This window comes from Ornithorhynchus anatinus, chromosome 11, assembly GCF_004115215.2.
Source record: "Ornithorhynchus anatinus isolate Pmale09 chromosome 11, mOrnAna1.pri.v4, whole genome shotgun sequence".
In the NCBI taxonomy this organism is placed as follows: Eukaryota; Metazoa; Chordata; class Mammalia; order Monotremata; family Ornithorhynchidae; genus Ornithorhynchus; species Ornithorhynchus anatinus.
In genome coordinates this window covers 62,553,526-62,573,578 of record NC_041738.1, presented here as the reverse complement: position 1 = coordinate 62,573,578, position 20,053 = coordinate 62,553,526, and the positions used below count along the sequence as shown (strand labels likewise).

General features: G+C 53.9%; 1 protein-coding gene across 2 annotated transcripts in view; it reads left to right on the top strand.

Annotated features, from left to right (window-relative positions):
- The first annotated feature begins 465 nt into the window (after nucleotides 1-465).
- Nucleotides 466-20,053, top strand: part of TLK2 (tousled like kinase 2) — an 82,439-nt gene continuing 62,851 nt past the window's right edge. The window contains exons 1-2 of one of the 2 annotated variants that reach the window (XM_029075229.1): nucleotides 466-561; nucleotides 2,229-2,311. In XM_029075229.1, coding sequence (XP_028931062.1) covers nucleotides 2,231-2,311 — 81 coding nt within the window. In that variant the 5' untranslated portion in view covers nucleotides 466-561; nucleotides 2,229-2,230. Of the gene's footprint in view, nucleotides 562-1,017; nucleotides 1,127-2,228; nucleotides 2,312-20,053 lie in introns of those variants that run through there. The other variant, XM_029075230.2, reaches the window with a different exon arrangement.

Here is a 20,053-nt window from a genome sequence, read left to right as displayed (position 1 = left end):
GGGGGCGGAGGGGGCGGGGCGGCGGGGCCTCCCCCCCCCCCCGGACCCCCCCCCCGCCCCGGCCGTGCAAATCTCGCGAGGAAAGCCGCGTTTTCACTAGTGTGTTTACACCGATCACCACTAATCCGGACCCAACCGATCCGGATTAAGGGTCCGGAGGCGGGGCCCGGGGCCCGGGCAGCGGCGGAGCCCCCCCACCCCTCCCCCCCGCCGGCGCCCCCCTCCCCTCCCCGCCCCCCTCCCCCTCCCCCCCCCGCGCCGGGCCGGGCCCCGGGGCCCCGGGCCCGGCCTCCCCCCCGCCCTTTGTCCGGGCCCGGCCGACGGGCCCTACGCCAGCCCGGGGATCGGAGGCCTAAGGCGCTGCCGCCGCCGCTCCTGGGGCTGCCGGTGGCGGTGGGGGTCCGCCCCCCGCCCCCCCGTCCCCCCCGTCCGGTCCCGTCCCCGCCCCCGCCCTCGCGTGGAGCCCGGCCGCGGCGGCCGGGAGAGGCCCCGGCTCCGCCCCGGCCTGGCCTGCCCAGGTGAACGCGGCCCGGACTCGAACCCGGACCCCGCCGGCGGCAGGTGAGAGGCCCGGACCACCCGCCCGGCCCCCGGGGGAAGGAAGGAAGGAAGGAAGGAGGGAGGGAGGGAGGGAGGGAGCGTCGCTTTAACCGCCCCTCCGGGACCGGCCGGGCCCCCGCCCCGGCCCGCTGAGGCCGGGACCGGACGCCCACAGGTGGGGCCCGGCCTTGAGCCGCCCCGGGGTGGTCGACGGGGCCTCCCCGACCCCGGCGGAGGCCCCCGCCCCGCCCGGGAGGAGGGGACCGAGCCGGCCTTTTGTGCGGGAGGATGGCCTCTTTCTTCCCCGGAGCCGGCCCTCCCCCGCCTCGGGGCTCCGAGCCGCCCCTTCCCGCCGCCGGTGAACTTTGAAATGGTTCCAACTCCTTGGCGTCGTCGTCGTCCCCCCCCTCCCCAACTCCTTCCCCGGCTTCCACGGTGGACTCGAGGTGCCCCCTCCCCGGCCCGCGGACGCACACCCGCATCTCGGCTCCGAGGAGCTCGTTTCGGCCCCGATCGTCGAAGCGGTTGGAAAATGGTGTCCTCCTGCCCCTCCCTGCTTCGGAAGGACCGCCGAGGAGAGGCCGAGGTGCAGAGTCGGGGGGGGGGAGATCGGCCGCAGGGAGCGGTCAGAAGGGGGGGAGAGGAGGTCGGGTCTTGCGGCTCGACGCCCGGACCCGCCGTCGAGCGGCGAAGGTGACTTGGCAGCCGGGGTCCGAGCGTGGGAGCGAAGAGACGCCGGCCCTTCGCTCCGATGGAGCCGCCGGTCCTTCGGCGGGATGCTTGGAAGTGGCCGGGGACGCCCCTGCCTTTTGGCTCTCCCGTCGGATCGGGGTCCCCCCCCGGCCGCGAAGGACCGTGCCGCAGAGCGATCCCGAAGGCCTCTCCCAGAGGCGGGGGTCGAGGGAGGTCCGGTTTTTAGCCACCCCTTAGGATCCGCCCCACCCTCCCGTCCGGGCCTCACGGACCGCTTCCGGGACGGCCAGGTGGAAGCCCCCGAGGTCCCCGCGGTCGAAATCGCTTCGTCGTAACGACGATGGGGATGGCGTTTCTTAAGCGCCCGCTGTGGGCCGAGCGCCGGGGAGGCCGCGGGGTGGTCGGGTCGCCCCGCGTGGGGCCCGCCGTCTTCATCCCCATTTTACAGATGGGGTAACCGGGGCCCAGAGACGTAGAGCGACTCGCCCGAAGCCGCACGGCCGACGGGCGGCAGGGCCGCGATTTGAACCCGTGACCTCTGACTCCCGTTAGACCGGAGGCCCGTCCAAGGGCCGGCACCGTACCCGTTGCCGATTTGTCCGTCCCGAGCTCCCGGTCCGGTGCTCCGCACGCAGTAAGCGCTCGGTGAATGCTCTTGGATGAATGAAAGCCCGCGCTTTTTCCACCGAGCCAAACTGCTTAGGTTTAGGAATATGTCAAACGGCCCTTAGAACCGGTAAAAAGGATGCCTTCCAGCTAGAAGATAACGATGAAGAGCCTTCTTGCCCTATTGGTGCCCGCCGGTTCCCTGGGCCGAATTTCTTTTTTTTAATTTTGTGGAATTTTTCTTGCGCAGGATCCGTTCGCCGCGATTCTCCGTGGTTGCCTTGGGCGTCGTCGTCGTCCTCCTCCGTTTGGGGGGCTGGGAAAGCTGGGTTCCTCACGCTCCGGTGTCGGTTTTCTCACCGCATATCTCTTTCCTTTTCTTTCCGTAGAAATGATGGAAGAGTTGCATAGCCTGGACCCCCGACGGCAGGAACTCTTAGAGGCCAGGTTTACTGGAGTAGGTGTGGCCAAGGTCAGTCCGAATGATGGTATTTGAATACGGCACCCAGTTTAACGTGCGTGCGCCCTCGCCTTTTCCAAGGGAGAGGAGAATGACCGGTGTAAGAAAGTAAGCCGGAGAGGCCATTCCGTAACCCAGACGGGTCATTAACACGTTTGACCTTCAGCAAGACGCGCCTCCTCTCGGCTTCGATTATTTTTACGTCTGCACGTTCCGCGGCGTTCGGAGACCCCGGTGCTGTGCCGGGAACGGTGGTTCTCGGACTCTTCCGGGCTTTTAAAAATGTCTACTTGGTGGATTTCCCCGCTCCCCCACCCTCCCCGTCGCAGACGCACACCCACCCACCCACCCCATCCCGGCTTCTGCTCCGGAGCGCTGCCAGAGCTCTCCTGCCTGGTTCTTGGGGCACAATTTGCAAAGGGCCACAAGAGCCGGGATCTTTCAGAGAAGGGGTGTTAACCTTCCCTCTCCCTCCCCCCCCCCCCCCCCCCGATTTCAAGGGAGGTGAAGGCACTTGCCTCTGTGAGAAACTTGTCTCTTCTGCTTGCGCTTGTGGCCATTTTTAGCTTGGGGTACGTGCGGTCATCTGTGCCCAGGGCAGGAATTTTTTTTGTGGGAGGTGGGTTTTTGCCCATCTCTTCTCAACCTCTAAAGAACACGCGGCTTGATTTTTCTGGGGAAAGGTAGTCATTTCCATACTCCGCTGTTTCCCTCGAGTTGTAACATTTGTCCGCACAAGAATTGACGTAGATTCCCCTTATCGCTTCTCGAGTTACTTAAACTTGTGCCTAGCAGCGGGACTCATCTCTGGAAAATGGGCCTTTTAGCGTTTCTTTTTTAGGGTTACTGGAGTTGCCTCGTGTGGCTTGAAATTCTCGGAGGACAGTAGTCTTCCCCCAAGGAAAATGTCCAAGAGGAACATGCCCGCGCCTCTGTGTTCGCCAACGTTAAATTGGGAAAATACTGCCCTCGGGTTCCGTTTTTTTAAGGAATGTTCTTCTGCTATTCCCTTGATCTAAAATTTAGTCGTCGTGCGTTTCTTAAATTTGCAAATCGCCAATGGAGATTTAGAACCAAGATGTGTGTAATTCCATTTGATCAGATTTAGTTATCAGAATGCTCTTCCCCTCCTGGTTTGGTTTTTGGCCTAATCCTGTGCGAAGAGATAATGAGGTGCGAAGAAGCGTCTGGCCGGGATAGAGGACGGGATAGAGGACGGTCCTATTTGTTACCCCTCCTGTTGTCTCCTGTGGCAATTTCGTAACTCGATCAGATGGGCAGCTAGGAAAGGGACGGAATGGCCGGAGGAAAGAGCGAGAGCGTTAGAATCGGAAGAGGTCCGTGCCTGCGGGTGGGTCGGTCGGAAGATCCCCAGGGCCCCGGACTTCCATTTTGTGCTGACGGTAGACTGCCAGGGGCCTTTCGGTAGCACATGGTCGGAGACGTGACGCGCGGATGGCGCCTCCCGACAGAAGGTGCCCTGGGGAAGCTGCTCCCTTGGGAAACTTGCCCGTGGAGGTCGGTGTTCGGGGAGAAGAATGTTAACGCACCTCGGATGGATTGGGCCTCGCGGGTTATTGAGGGCGGAATCCAAACGGCCGGGAAGCGAGTGGACTCATTCGGTTGGGAGAGGAGAGGGTTACTTCCCGATTTAGTGCCATCTAGTGGGACTGGCAGAGGTTCTTGGGCTCTTGGCTCTTCGCTTCCCGTGTCGCACCATTTGGCCACTTCTGGATGCCTCGGGAAGGGAGTAAATGCGCCCACCGAAGAGGTTCTCTCTCTACGAGCCAAGTCGATCCGCCTCTAGGCGCTGAGCTCCCTGTGGGCCGGGAACGCGTCTATCAACTCTACTGCATTGGTGATGATGATGACGACGGTGATGAGAAGCAGCGTGGCCCAGTGGAAAGAGCCCGGGCTTGGGAGTCAGAGGTCATGGGTTCGAATCCTGGCTCTGCCACTCGGCAACGGTGTGACTGTGGGCAAGTCACTCCGCTTGTCGGTGCCTCAGCTACCTCATCTGCAGAGATGGGGATGAAGACTGTGAGCCTCACGTGGGACAACCTGATTACCCTGTATCTACCCCAGTGCTTAGAACAGTGCTCTGCACATCGTAAGCGCTTAACAAATGCCAACATTATTATTCTCCGGGCCTCAGTTCCCTCAACTGTAAAATGGGGATGAAGACTGGGAGCCCCACGTGGAACAACCTGATGATCCTGTATCCTCCCCAGCGCTTAGAACAGTGCTTGGCACATAGTAAGCGCTTAACAAACAAATGCCATCAGCATCCTCATCATGGTATTTAAGTGCTTAACTGTATGCAAGTGGCGGAGTCGGGATTAGAACCCATGACCCCTGACTCCCAGGCCCGGGCTCTTTCCACTGAGCCACACTGCATTCTCTCCCAAACACTTAGTACCGTGGTCAGCACGTAGTCGGGCACTCCGTAAGTACTGTTGATTGATGCTCGATCGAGTCCTGCCATCCTGCGTAGTTTGTCCCGGGATTTTGACTCACATGTTTCCTCTCAGTAGTTCCCGGCAGCAGTAACATCCTTTGCTTCCCGGGTGTGCCCAAAGACCTTTTTCTCAAGGTGTTTAAGTGCTTACTGTGTGCCAGGTACTGTTCTAAGCGCTGGGGGATAGATACGAGGTGGTCAGATTAGCCACAATAATAATAATAATAATGTTGGTATTTGTTAAGCGCTTACTATGTGCAGAGCACTGTTCTAAGCGCTGGGGTAGATACAGTGTGGCTCAGTGGAAAGAGCACGGGCTTTGGAGTCAGAGGTCATGGGTTCGAATCCGGCTCGGCCACTTGTCAGCTGTGTGACTTTGGGGAAGTCACTTAACTTCTCGGTGCCTCAGTTACCTCATCTGTAAAATGGGGATTAAGACTGTGAGCCCCGCGTGGGACAACCTGATTCCCCTGTGTCTACCCCAGCACTTAGAACAGTGCTCGGCACATAGTAAGCGCTTAACAAATACCAACATTATCATTGTTATTATTATACAGGGTCATCAGGTCGTCCCACGTGAGGCTCACAGTTAATCCCCATTTTACAGATGAGGGAACTGAGGCACAGAGAGGTAAAGTGACTTGCCCACAGTCCCACAGCTGACAAGTGGCAGAGCCGAGCCACAATGTCCCACATGGGGCTCACAGTCGTAATCCTCATTTTACAGATGACGTACCTGAGGCACAGAGAAGTGAAGTGACTTGCTAAGGCCACCCAGCAGATAAGTGGTGGAGCCGGGGCTAGGATCCGGGTCCTTCTGACTCCCGGGCCTGTACTCTATCCACTGGGCCACGCTGCTCTGCGTGTCTCCTGGATCCTCGTGTGAAAAACCCCAAACTGGTGGCTGCCCCTCTGAAGAGACCTGAGGCAGAGAAACCGAGTGCCTTTTCTCGGGCAGCCCCCAAACCGAGCAGGAGACAGAATGGGATCCAGATCTACCAAAAACCTGGGCTTTCACTGCACGAAAGGAGAGGTTTTGATCCGTCGTTAGATCTTACCAGCCTAAGGGATGATGGTGTTTTTTTTTAAATGATATTTGTTAAACGTTTACCGTGTGCCAGGTGGTGTTCTACGTGCTGGGATAGATATAAATTAATCGGGTTGGACACAGACCGTGTCCCACGAGGGGCTCCCAATCCGAATCCCCATTGTGCAGAGGAGGTAACTGAGGCACAGAGAGGTGAATTGCTTTGCCTGAGGTCACACGGCGAACGAATGGCAGAGCCAGGATTAGAACCTGGGTCCTTCCGACTCCCGGCCCTCTGCTGCAACCGCTAGGCCACACTGCTTCTAACTGGGAGAGTTTTTGTAAAGGGTCAGTTGGAGCCGATGGCCCCAGGAGTGGGGGACAGAATTTAACAGGTCCCGGGGTGGGAGGAGCAGGAGATAGCCGCTCTCAGAGCACCCCACTCTGGGTTCCGCTGGAACTCTTCCTAATCCCGGACGGCCAGAGCCAGGCTGAGATTTGGACTCGCGCGGTCAGTGAGAGACGGGGTCTGGGACTTTTTCCCCTGGGTTTTGAGCATTTTTTTCCACTGAAACGCGTAGCCAGGAACTAAAAAACGGAGTTGATGGGCAGCCAGTTGTCAGTCAGAGGTATTGAGTGCTTCCCCTGTACAGAACAACGTGCTAAGCGCTTGGGAGAGAACTCCTAACTAGCCCACCGGTATTGGAACATTTGCTCCGTACAGAGCACCGTACTAAGCACTTGAGGGAGAGCAAAAGAGTAGGCCGGTATGATCCCCGCCCTCAAGGAGCTTACAGTCTAAGTGGGCACGATTATCGGTGTCATTCTGCCTCCCGTCTCCTCTCCGGTCCTCTCTTCACTCTGCCGCCCCAGGTCATCTTTCTGAAAACCGTTCAGTCCGTATCTCCCTACTCTTCAAAAGCCTCCAGTGGTTGCTCGTAAACCTCCGCTTTAAACTGAAACTCCTCTTCTTTGACTTTTTGGTTCTCTTCCTCCTACCTGACCTCCTCGCTCTCCTACTTCAACCCAGCCCACACGCTTCACTCTAATGCCAGCCTCTTCTCTGTACCTCCATCTCGGCTCTCTTGCCGCCGACCCCTTGCCCGCGTCATCCCTCTGTCCTGCAACTTCCTCCCCCTTCATAGCCGAAAATCCACCACGCTGGAAGCAGCGAGGCTCAGTGGAAAGAGCCCGGGCTTGGGAGTTAGAGGTCATGGGTTCGAATCCCGGCTCTGCCGCTCGTCAGCTGTGTGACTATGGCAAGTCACTTCACTTCACACATCTGAAAATAGGGATGAAGACTGTGAGCCTCATGTGGGACAACCTGATTACCTATATACCCCAGCACTTAGAACAGGGCTCTGCACATAGTAAGCGCTTAACAAATGCCAACGTTATTATTGTATCCTCTCCAACCAAGAACTCTCATTTCCTCTGCTCGCCCTCCCCTCTGTGTCACCTGTATCCTTGTCGTCTGCCATTTCCCCTTTCTGTAATTTATTTTATTGTCTGCCTCCCCTTTTGACTGGAAGTTCCTTGTGGGCAGGGATTGTCTGCTGGCTCTATTGTAGTATACCTTCCCAAGTGCTTAGTACAGTGCTTTGCACACTAATAATGATAATTGTATTTGTTAAACGTTAACTATGTGCCAGACCCTGTACTAAGCGCGGGGTAGAGAAGCTTTGTGGCCTAGTGAAATGAGCCCTGTCCTGGGAGTCAGGGAACCTGCATTCTAGTCCCGGCTCTGCCACTTGTCTGCTGTGTGGCCCTGGGCGAGTCGCTTCACTTCTGTGGGCCTCAGTTCCCTCATCTGTAAATTGGGGATTAGGACTGTGAGCCCCATGTGGGACAGGGACTGTGTCCAACCCAATTATCTTTCATCTACCCAGCATTTAATACAGTGTCTGGCAGGCCTATAGTAAGTGCTTAACAAATACCATTAAAAAGTGCAAAGTGAGTACATTTGTTTGACGGAGCCTTCCCCCCACCCGATGAAACCGATCAAGACTCCATTTCTAGGCATGGTGATTTGTTGTCTGTCTTTGCCTGTAGATTAATGCCAAGGGGAACCCCGGTTCCTCAGGCGGGGTCGTGTCAGATAGCGTCCCTGCTTGTCGCCTGGAATCCTGAGATTTCAGGCCACTTTTTTTGGAGGAGATTTTCCCCTCTCGCTCAGAGTTTTCTTTAAGAATTAATCACCAGTATTTATCGAGCCCCTACTGAATAGGTAGACGCGCTTTCAGCCCACAAGGGGCGTACAGTCTAGAAAAATCTCTGTTTCCTTGAGGAACTTTTGGGTTTCCTTTTGGGAATTTAGGATTGGTCCCGCATCTGGCAACCGAATCTCGCGCTTTGGTTGTCTGTCTGTCCCAGCGAGTGCAGTTCGGGGCCCGATACCCCGGGGACTTGAGAAGTCTCCCGAGGCCGGGTGGCCGGTGACGGAGCTTCCCGTTCCAACCCATCGGCAGTCTGCCGTGTAACGGTCGGGGCCGGTAGCTTCAACTGAGATAGCTTCTTTCTTCTGAGGATTTCAGAGAGCTTTACCCTAAGCATTTGCCCATTTACCAAGAGGGCACGTTGGCTGTGAACACTGAACCAAGATGGCAGGGAGACGCTGAGCCTGAACCCCAGACCTTCCACCTGCTGTTGGATTTAAATCCTGCCTCAGTGCCTTCTCCCCCCCCCCCCCATAGACCGGTCCTTATGGTTGGCACAGCGGCTCACGGGACCATCCCGACCGAAGAAGACGACAGGGATTGTGGTTCCTACAGTAAATATCAGTCCAGGGCCACGACCCCAGCCGGGTATTTTTGGGTTGTTGGGTGTACGGGGAGTCTTTTGGAGCGAATCTAGCATGGGCCTAATTCTGCTCCTAGCTACTTACGGCAACACTTTTGAAGTCTGGGGGAGAGGTGGTGTAAGGGCGGTCGCTCAGTCCATCCATTGTTTGTATTGGGCACCTACCGTAGGCAAAGAACTGGAACTGTACTGAGTGCTTAGGAGAGAACAGTAAAATGAGTAGGAACATCCCTGTCTCGGGGAGCTTACATTCTAGTGAGGGAGACTCACCCTAAAGTAAATTATAGCAAGAAGGGAGGAATAGAATATAAAGTATATGCGTAAATGCTACTAGGGGTTGGGCGTAAGCGCTTAAGTGACGCAGCAGCGTTGAAATGGCATTCGGTGAACATAAGGTGGGGAGATGAGAAATAAATTGGGGAGGGCGTCCTGGAGAAGATATGCTTGTAGTAGGAAGCAGCCTGGCCCAAGGGAAAGAGCACGAGCCTGGGAGTCAGAGGAGCTGGGTTCGAATCCCGGATCTGCCACTTGCCTGCTGAGTGGCCTTGGGCGAGTCACATCACTTCTCTGGGCCTCAGTTACCTCATCTGTGAAATGGAGATGAAATATCTGGTCTCCTCCTAAGAGTGAGAGCTCCGTGTGGGACAGGGGCTTTGTCTACCCTGATTAACTTGTATCTACCCCAGTGCTCAGAGCACTGCCTGGCACATGGTAAGCCCTTAACAAATGCCATAATTATGATTCATTATGGAGGAGAGCAGTGGTCTGTTGGAGAAGGGGGAGGGAGTTCCAGGAGGGTATGCGGGAGCAACACCGGAGAGGCGAAAAGGAGGCGCGGAGGTTAGTTGGTGAACCTGAGAAGAAAAAAGAATGGTGCTCCAGTGTGGGAGAGGCGCTTGGACGGACTGCCTCAAGGCCGGCGGTCCAGAGTTTCCGCTTAATGCGGAGAGGAAAGGACGGCCATTGGAGGTTTCTGCGGCACGGGGAGGCCAGAACGACCTTTTGGAACAGCGATCTGGGCAGCAGAGGGAAGTGTGGACTGGAGAAGGAGGCTGGGAGGGGAGAGCGGAGGCTGGTGCATTCTCTCAGCCTCTGATTCAGCCAGCCAGCGTCGACTTCTGGAAAGCCTGTATATCAGCCCAGGATGTTAACCGACCCTTCAGATTTTGAAACTTGGCCTTTCCCGGTTGTGAATCTGCTAGCTGTTGAAGAGACTTGCCAGACTTTTGCCACTTTGCAAATCGACAAGCTAGAATGCTTCTGGTTATCTTGACCGCAATCTTGTCTTTCTTTATATTGCCTGTACTTGAGCATATGGCCAAACGCTCAACACTTCAGCGGAGTTGTAATATAAATACAGGACGAACCAAGAGGCTTCAGTGCTTTCTGTTGTCGTCCAGAATGGAAGAGTGGAGGAAATCCATTTTCAAGGCTTTGAGGTTCAGAATGTTCTTTTGCACTTCAGGAAAGTTCTTGAAACTCCAGTCGGCCAGGCCCCTGGGGGCAGCCGGCTCAGCAGAGACATGTCTTTGTGGGGACGTCCCGCAGTCCTCCCGCTTCGAGGGAAGAGAGCTCGATATTGGGCCGGGATGGGTTCCTCAAGATCAAGTCCTCTGGCCCAAGGGGATGAGCTCCATGGAATGGACCGGAGATTCCTGGTGCGAGAGGAAATCTGATGGTGGTCAAACAGTAGCCCCGACAGACGATACCTGGCCAGGAAATGCGGTTGGTGGGTGGGTTGGCAGGTGGTTAGCGGGTGGGATGGCAGGTGAAGTTAGGCCACTGGCAGGCAGAGAGGAGTAAAAATGGGCCACTTTCGCCTTTGAGAAATTCCTAGTCCCGCAGTTCACGTAGAAGTTCAAAGTAGATCAACAGCTATTGCCGTCGCATAAGGAGCGAAGTTGGGCTTCCGGTAGCCTTGTTTTCTCCCCCCTCCGAAGGCAAGTCGCTTAACTTCTCGGTGCCTCAGTTACCTCATCTGTAAAATGGGGATTGAGACTGTGAGCCCCACGTGGGACAACCTGATTCCCCTGTGTCTACCCCAGCGCTTAGAACAGTGCTCGGCACATAGTAAGCGCTTAACAAATACCAACATTATTATGAAACAAGCAGGTTCTTTCTGGTTAGTCGCTCACCGTTCATGAGTTGAGCAGCTGAAGGGGTCGGCAACGTTCCGCGTAGAGAAACCCTTTTAGTTGCGGAGAGGAAATATATAGTGTGTTGGGTTTTTTTTAATGGTACTAGTAAAGTGCTTACTGTGTGCCAAGCACTGTTCTAAGCACTGAGTTAGATACAAGACACTCAGGTTGGACACAGTCCCTGGGACTCACCTGAGGCTCACAGTAATAATCATAATGATGGTATATGTTAGGCGCTTACTATGTGCAAAGCACTGTTCTAAGCGCTGGGGGGATGCAAGGTGATCAGGTTGTCCCACGTGGGGCTCACAGTCTTAATCCCTATTTTACAGATGAGGTAACTTAACTGAGGCACAGAGAAATGAAGTGACTTGCCCAAAGTCACATAGCTGACAAGTGGCGGAGCTGGGATTAGAACCCATGACCTCTGACTCCCAAGTCCAGGTTTTTTCAATTGAACCACACTGCTTCACAATCTAAGTAGAAAGGAGAACCAGTATTGCTTTTTTTTAAAAAAAAAAAAAATATTATGTTAAGTATTATGAGAAACAGCGTAGCTCAGTGGAAAGAGCCCGGGCTTGAGAGACAGAGGTCATGGGTTCTAATCCTGGCTCTGCCGCTTGTCAGCCGTGTGACCTTGGGTAAGTCACTTAACTTCAGTTCACTTAACTTTGTGCCTCAGTTAGCTCATCTGTAAAATGGGGATGAAGACTGTGAGCCCTACTGGGACAACCTGATTACCTTGTATCTATCCCAGTGCTTAGAACAGAGCTTGGCACATAGTAAGCACTTAACAAATAGGAACATTATTATTATTATTATTATTAAGTGCTTACCAAATGCCGTAATACTGTAATAAGTGCTAGGTTAGATTCAAGGTTGTCAGGTTGGTCATAGTCCCGGTTCTGTGTGGGGCTCATCGTCTTAATCCCCATTTTACAGATACGGAAACTGAAGCACAGAGAAGTTAAATGACTTGCCCAGGGTCACCCAGCAGACAAGTGGCAGAGCCGGGATTGGAACCCAGATCCTCCTGACTCCCACGACCGTGCTCTATCCCCTAGGCCAAGGTGCTTCTCTTAATTGAAGCAGCTTTGTTGAATCCCCAGTTTGTGGATGAGGGAACTGAGGTCCCCAAGAAGTGAAGTGATGTGCCCAAAGTCGCACCAGCAGACACGTGGCAGAGCCGGGATGAGAACCCAGGTCCTCGGACTCCCAGGCCCGTGGATTCGCCACGAGGCCACGTCGCTTCTCATAGTTAGAGCCGGTCGTCCCGTTCGTCAGCCGGAAGGCTACCCGGCCAGTTCAGACCGGGCTGCGCGAGAAGGATCCCCGAAATGGTTAAACATTCGTAGAATTAGGTTTTTCAAGGGGCAGGGCTGGGACAGCGTTCCGGGCACTGCGGATGTGCGAGAGAACGGTATCGGCTGTACATCGTGTTCTTATGGCAACCTTGACACGGAGCTTGTCAAGGCGGGATCGATGACGATCTGTGGGACTGAGGTCCCAGTTGAGCGAGCCGGCGAGCCCCCAGGAGGCTCCCGCGTATAGTCCGCGTCGGACGAGGTGGCACCGTGTGGTCTTCGTGGCCGACGGAGAGGGGGAGGCGGGTTTCCGTGTGGGTCTCTCCCAGACCACGGCCCCGACAGTCAAACCTTTCTCTCGCTGTCCTTTTGGCAGTCTCCATAGTGTGGCTGAGGATTCATTGGAAATGAAAGATGGAGTATGAAAGGGGGGGCTCCACCTGGAAGGTGGTCCCCCTGTGCCACCCCCCACCCCGCTCCCTGAGGGGCAGGGGGCGGCTGCCATTTATTAATTAACAGAGTCTGTAACTTAACACTTGGGCAGCAGGAACCGTTCCAGGTTCAGTAGAAAAACTGACTAGCCCCAAAGTGGAGCGAAGTCTGCCCTGTCACCTGCAGATTAACCATGGACTTGCCCACACCCACCCCCGGTGACAGTTCCTTCTGTCTGGAGAACGCTTCCATTGCCGGCCCAAGGTGCTTTTATAGGTTTCTTTTTGAAATAACCAGATCCCCTCGGCATCCTTTTAAGGTATGTGGAAGGCAGATGAAGCTATCTCCTTTTATAGTCGAGAGATTGTCACCGGGGACTCCATGGCGGAGCCGAGAGCGAAAGGCGGATCTCCTAAACGCTGCCGAGTAACGTGGCTCCCCAGTCCTGACCCGCTAGCACGCTGCTGTAGTCGGTTACAACGCCAGGGGTGAAGGGGAAGGCGGCAGGGTGACGGCGGATGAGACGAGGGCGGAGTAACGGGGTCAGCAAAGATTTTTTGCCCTTGGCCAAACCTCTGCACGACGGTGGAGAAGGGCATGTAGGGAAAATGGGCGAAGCACCGGCTACCCGGTGGTTGTCCTTTTGTCTCCGTATCAAGCAGGAACTCATTTCAACTGATTTAAAGAAACCGAGTCGGCTCTCTCCCCACTACTTACCCTTGCTCCTCTCCCACAATAACCCAGCCCACGTGCTTCACTCTTTTCAAGTCAGCCCGTTCACTGAGCCTCATTCTCATCTTGCTCACCGTTGACTCTCGCTCGTGCCCTCCCTCCCGCCTGGCTCTCCCTTCCCTGTCGTATCCGGCAGACCACTGTCTCGCCGTCTTCAGAACCCTTCTGAAATCACTTCCTGGAGGAGAGGCCTGACGTGATGAATAAGGTTGGTATTTGTTAAGCGCTTACTATGTGCAGAGCACTGATCTAAGTGCTGGGGGAGATACAGGGTGATCGGGTTGTCCCATGTGAAGCTCACAGTCTTCATCCCCGTTTTACAGATGAGGTCACTGAGGCACAGAGAAGTGAAGTGACTTGCCCACAAGTGGCAAGTGGCAGAGCTGGGATTCGAACCCACTACCTCTGGCTCCCAAACCTGGGCTCTTTACACTGAGCCACGCTGCTTCTCGATTAATCTCAATCCGTCAGTGGTATCTGTTAGGCAGTTACTATATTCCAAGCCCAAAAGTCAGTGTTGGGGTCAGTATAATTCAGTTGGATCAGTCACAGTCTCTGTCCCATTCTGGTAATAAGGTTGGTATTTGTTAAGCGCTATGTGCAGAGCACTGTTCTAAGCTCTGGGGTAGATACAGGGTAATCAGGTTGTCCCACGTGAGGCTCACAGTCCCCATTTTAGAGATGAGGTAACTGAGGCACAGAGAAGTGAAGTGACTTGCCCACAGTCACACAGCTGACAAGGGTCGAACTCATGACCTCTGACTCCGAAGCCCAGGCTCTTTTCCGCTGAGCCACGCTGCTTCCCCGAGTGCTTGGTAAGTGCTCTGCACAAAGTGAGCGTTCAATAAATACTATTTCAATAAATAGCATTCAATAAATACTGGACTGCCTCCTGAATAACAGCTGCTGCTTGGGAAAAAGTGACATGTCTACTCCTGGCCCCGTGCCGGTGCCCACCGTACTCCGCCCATCTGAGAGCTCTGTCCCCAAAGCCCGCACGTCCCATGATAATAATAATGATAATGATTATGGTATTTGTTAAGCGCTTACTATGTGTCAAGCAGTGTTCTAAACGCTGGAGTAGATACAAGGTAATCATGTTGTCCCTCGGGGAGTTTACAGTCTAAATCCCCATTTTAGAGATGAGGGAACTGAGGCACAGAGAAGTTAAGCGGCTTGCCCAAGGTCACACAGCAGACAGGTGGCAGAGCCGGACCTAGAACCCACGTCCTCTGACTCCCAAGCTCGTGCCCTTTCCACTAAAGCCAAGCTGCTTCTCCTGTGCTCCTGTCACTTCAGCAGAAGCCCAAGTGAACAAGGGACATGGGCAGGAGACGTAGGGGGAGCAGCAGTGGAGACCGCTGGGAAGCACCAAAATGGAATGAATCCTCAAATCCGTGGGAATAACAGCCACCCCAAGACCTCCCTGGCAGCAGGAAGAGCCCTGTCCAACCCAACACACCCCAGCCCAAACCACTCCTAGCAGGGCCTGAAACTTCAGCGTTTAACCACCTGAACCCAGAGATTTAAAAAATGGCTGTGAACAGGCAGCATGTTTACAAACTCAATTCTGTATTGTTCTCTCCCAAGCACAACAGTGCTTGGCCCAGAGTAAGTGCTCAATAAATCCCATTGATTGATGAACCCCCATGAGGGTTGGGTCCCCGTTAAAGAACTGCTCAGCTGGAAGGTTTCTAACCCAAATACCATAAAACAACTCTCATAACCCCCGCCCCACCCCCAAAAAAATCTGTAGCATTTAGTGAGCAGCCTCAGGGGCCCCAACACTGTACTTTAGTGAGTGGGAGAGGGCAATTAAAGGGAGTGGACATGAGGCCTACCCTCAGGGGGTTTACACTTTAGCAGAGGAGACAGGTTCTAAAATGAAGTACGGGTCAGAGGAAGAAGGGACGGGGATATGCCCATGAGTTAGTGCTTAAGTACTTTTAAAAAATTTTTAAATGACATTTGTTAATAATAATTACTACTATTATTATGGTATTTGTTAAGCGCTTCCTGTGTGCCAAGTAATAATAATAATAATGTTGGTATTTGTTAAGCGCTTACTATGTGCAGAGCACTGTTCTAAGTGCTGGGGTAGATACAGGGTAATCATGTTGTCCCACGTGGGGCTCACAGTCCCCATTTTACAGATGAGGTAACTGAGGCACAGAGAAGTTAAGTGACTTGCCCGCAGTCACACAGCTGACAAGCGGCAGAGCCGGGAGTCGAACTCATGACCTCTGACTCCGAAGCCCAGGCTCTTTTCCTCTGAGCCACGCTGCTTCCCCAAGAGTAATGAGGTTGTCCCATGTGTGGCTCACGCTTTTAATCCCCCTTTTACAGCTGAGGTTACTGAGGCACAGAGAAGTTAAATGACTTGCCCAAGGTCACACAGCAGACAGGTGGCAGAGCTGGGATTAGAACCCATGTCCTCTGACTCCCAAGGGTGTGCTTTTTCCATTAAGCCACGCTGCACTTAATCTGTACTGGGCACTGTTCTAAGCACTGGGGTAGGTACAAGGTAATCATGTTGGACACTGTCCATGTCCCATGTGGGGCTCGGAGCCTTAATCCTCATTTTACAAATGAGGTAACTGAGACCCAGAGAAGTGAAGGGACTAGCCTAAGGGCATACAGCAGACAAGTGGCGCTGCTGTGATCAGAACCCAGGTCCTCCTGGGTCCCTGGCCCATGCCCTATCCACTAAGCCACACTTCTTCATCAGGCTTGTAAGGTACTTACGAGGTTTGCAGGATGTTGAGAGTCCCCAGTTGCTTAGGTAGCATGGAAGTGTAAAAGAGGGACTGAGGGCGATATAAGCAGGGGAGATTTGAAATTAATTGGGGCAGACCTCCCAGGGGAGATGTGATTTCAAAAAGGCTTTAGAAGTCTCCCTCTTAGACTGTTCCCGCCTACTTAGACCGGGAGCTCCATGTGAGACAGAAACTGAGTCCAACCTGATTAACTTGTATCTACCTTTGTCCAGAACCACGTTGGACAAAGAGTAAGCACTTAAATACCATTAAAAAAAAATTGGGGTGAGCTGTGGTGTTCTGAATTTGGAACGGAGAGTTCCAGCCAAGCAGTTTGCCAGGGGAAGAGGCTAGAACGAAGCACTGTGACTAAGTTTAGTTTGAGAGGGATGGTGAGACTGTAAGTTCCCTCTTGATTGTAAACTCAGTGTGGGCAAGGGAATGTCTGCTAGTGCTGTTATATCTTATTCTCCCAAGCACTCTGCCAGTAAAAGCTACTCACACCCAATCAGTTGTATTTATTGAGCACTTGTGTGGAGAGCATTGTAATAATAATATAATAACTGTGGTATTTAAGCGCCTACTTCATGTCAGGCACTTTAAGTGCTGGGGTAGTACAGTTTTAATGCTCATTTTACAGATGAGGTAACCGAGGCACAGAAAAGTTGTGACTTGCCCAGGCTCACACAGACAAGTGGAAGAACTGGGATTAAAATCCAGGCCCTGACTCCCGAGGTACGTGCTCTTTCCGCTAGGTCACGCTACTTGAGGTGCCAGTGGATCATCAATGTAGAGATGGCCTGGAGACCAGGAAGCGTGAGATTGCCGAGGAAGAGGGGGGTCAGGGTTAGTGAGGTAGATCTGGACTGAGGTGGTAATAATACTAATTGTGCTATTTAAGAGCCAAGAACCATACTATCCATTGGTGTTGATACAATAGAAGCAAGTTGGTCACAGTCTTTCCCCCAAATGAAGGAGGGAGAATGGGTATTTCATCCCCATTTTACAGATAAGGTAACCGAGGCACTGAGAAGGTAAGGTTTTACCCAGGGTCACCTGGCGGGGAAGCTGGGATTAAGACCCAGGTCCTCTGCCTCCCAGGCCAGTGATCTTCCCACTAGGCCTTCCTGCTTGGTATTCCAAGCCATGGGAGCACATGAGCTTCCCAGAGGAATCTGTAAAGTGAGAAGAGAAGAGGCCCCAGGCACACATCCATTATTAGGAGGTGGGAGGGAAAGGAAGAGCCCTGCGGTGAAAGAGACCAAGAAGAATCTACCGGGAGGTGAAAGGAGAGGCAGGAGAGGGCAGCGTCAGCGAAGCCAAGGTGAGCTGGTGTTTCCAGGAGAAGGGGCGGGATCCACAGGGTCCAAGGCAGCTGAGAGGTTGAGGAGGATTAGGATGGAGCCCCGTAGACTTGAGAAGAGGGAGGGAAGTCACTGCTGACCTTGCACAGAGCGGTTTCAGCGGAACAAAGGCGGCAGAAACCAGATTGCTCTTAGGGTCAAGAAGGGAGTTGGAGGAAAGGTGACAGAGGCAGCGAGTTTATACAACTCGATTGGGGATTTTAGACAGGACTGAGAGGGGGGAGATGGGGAGAGATGGCACAGTGGAATCTTTTTTCCCGGCTGGGGAGACTTAGCCAAGTTTTGAAGGCAGAAGGGGAAAGGTACATCAGAGAGTGAATGGTTGAAGATGACGGTCAGGGAGGGAAGCAGGCTGAGCACGAATGTTGAAGATAGGTATGAAGGCATGGAGTCGGAGGCGCAAGTGGAGGGGATAGATTTTGATGAAAGCGGGTCAGAGACCTTCTTATGAGTGTGGAGATGGGGATGGGAAGAAGCTGGGGAGACTGTGTGTATATGTGTTTGTGTGTTGGGAATGGGGGGGGCGTCACGCCTGATGGCTTTGATTTCGTCAGTGAAGAAGTTGGCCAGGCTTTCCGAGCGGGGGATGGGGGCAGTGGGGCCTTCAGGAGGATCATAAAAGGCTGAAGCAACCGGTGGGGGAGGAGGGAGGAGAAATACTGTGGGAAGAGGGGGCAGAGTTAAGTGAGCTGGACTCAACGTGGCACAGGGGACCCAGCGCCTCACTCTCCAGCCCCAAGAGCGGCAGATGCTGACTGGGAAGGGGCTTGGTGGAGATGCCGGGTCGAGGGCGGGACAGGGTCGCCTGGGGGTCGAGTGGAGCTGCGAGGACGGGGAAGGGGAATGGGGAGCCCCAGAGGGGCTCGGTGACCTGGGTTAGTTGGAGGAGGGCTCAGGGCAGGAAGGACCATTTAGCTGGGTCTGAGTCTGTGGGAGAGAAGGCAGGTTAGGAGGTGATGATTCCCGAGGATTGCTGCTGCTGCACCACCTGCCACCTCAGCCCCTGCTACTAGGGCTAAGAGGGGTAAGGTAAGCCAGATAAAAATGTTCTTCTTTGTTCTGGCTTTATCTCTACGTACTGGGAGATAAAACTGAAGAAAAGAATATTCAAATACATGTTTCCATCTCAGCCTTCCCCCCCATACCCCTCCACCCCAACCCCAGGCGCCTAGCCCAGGCAGTGGGAGGAGGCACACACAGTGTGGGTTAATCTCCCTGTCCACCCAACTTCCCTCCTGCGCCGCCCTTGCACATGGATCCGTCCCGTTTACGCACTAGATATTTACTCCGCCCTCTGTCCTGCAGCACTTATTTTTTATTCTAAGGTCTGTCTCCCCCTCTAGACTGAAAGCTTATTGTGAACAGGGAGGCCAACTCTGTTGTATTGTAGTCCCCAAGCGCTTAATATGGGGCTGCGCACATATTAAACACCCAATAAATACCAGTGAGAATTGACTGACTTGTCAGCCGAAGTTCTGCGGACGGGACCCAGGCCATGCAAGGCTCTGCCTGGTGGAGTATAGTCAGTTGGCCGACTTCTGTGGCCAACTTCTTCCACTCACTTCTGCGTCACCCTGACTTGCTCCCTTTATTCATCCCCCCTCCCAGCCCCATAGCACTCATGTAGATATCAGTCATTTATTTCTGTTAGTCTGTCTCCCCCTCTGGACTGTAAGATCGTTGTGGGCAGGGAATGGGTCTGTTTTATTGTTATATTGTACTCTCCCAAGCGCTTAGTACAGTGCTCTGCACACAGGAACCATTCAGTAAATACAACTGATTGAAAGCGAAAGGTCTAGGCTGCTGGAACTGCACGGCTTTAGGCCCAGTGCTTGTATTTTGGGCTCCGTGGATTTGGTGGGATGCACTCCTCTGCCCCTTCAGACAGGCAGTTGTCGTCGGGGCCCACCGAGCCACCTGGCTCTGGTTGATGGCAGGACTTCTCGGCAGCGACTCTGGTACCGCATTCCAGGCTGCTGTGTCAATTAGGGAGGGATTTGAAGGAGAGGAGGTTAGCTTGGTCGATGCGCAGGGTGGGGCTCTTGAAGGCACGAAGAAGCATTGAGTGATTTTTTGTGGCAAGAGCACGGGGCCGGGAGCCAGGAGATCCGCGTCCTAGTCCCGGCTCTCCCGCTGGCCTGTTCCGTGACCTCCGGCCGATCGCTTAACCTCTCTGGGCATTGTTTCCTCATCCTGGTTAATGGGGATGGGCTAGATTGAGAGTCCCGGGTAGGGAAGGGACTGTGTCCGATCTCATAACCTTCTGTTTACCCTTATCGTGTAGCAAGTGTTTCGTCAGTGCCATAATTGTGATCAGGGAAAAGCAAAGAGGAGGAAAGGTGACTGTAGACTACATTCTGACTACCTAGGGAAGCGGAGGAAGGAAAGGGACGACCAGAAGGCAAGCAGTTGACAGAGGAAAGCGGTGTAGCAAACTGTGTTTAGTTGGCGAATGGGAGTTTTAGCCGAAGATGGGACTTGGCTCCCCATGGTGGGAAAAGCAGCAGGACCCAAGGATCTGGACACTCACGATTCTCCTCTTTGGATCATATTTATCAAGCACCTTCTGAACCCCCTTGGGGTCAGACTCATTCATTCGGTCATATTTATTGAGCACTTACTGTGTGCAGAGCACTGTATCAAGCGCTTGGAAAATATAATACAGCAAATAAAGAGAGGCAATCCCTGCCCACAACGAGCTCACAGTCTAGAGGGGGGAAGGCAGACATCAATACAAGTAAACA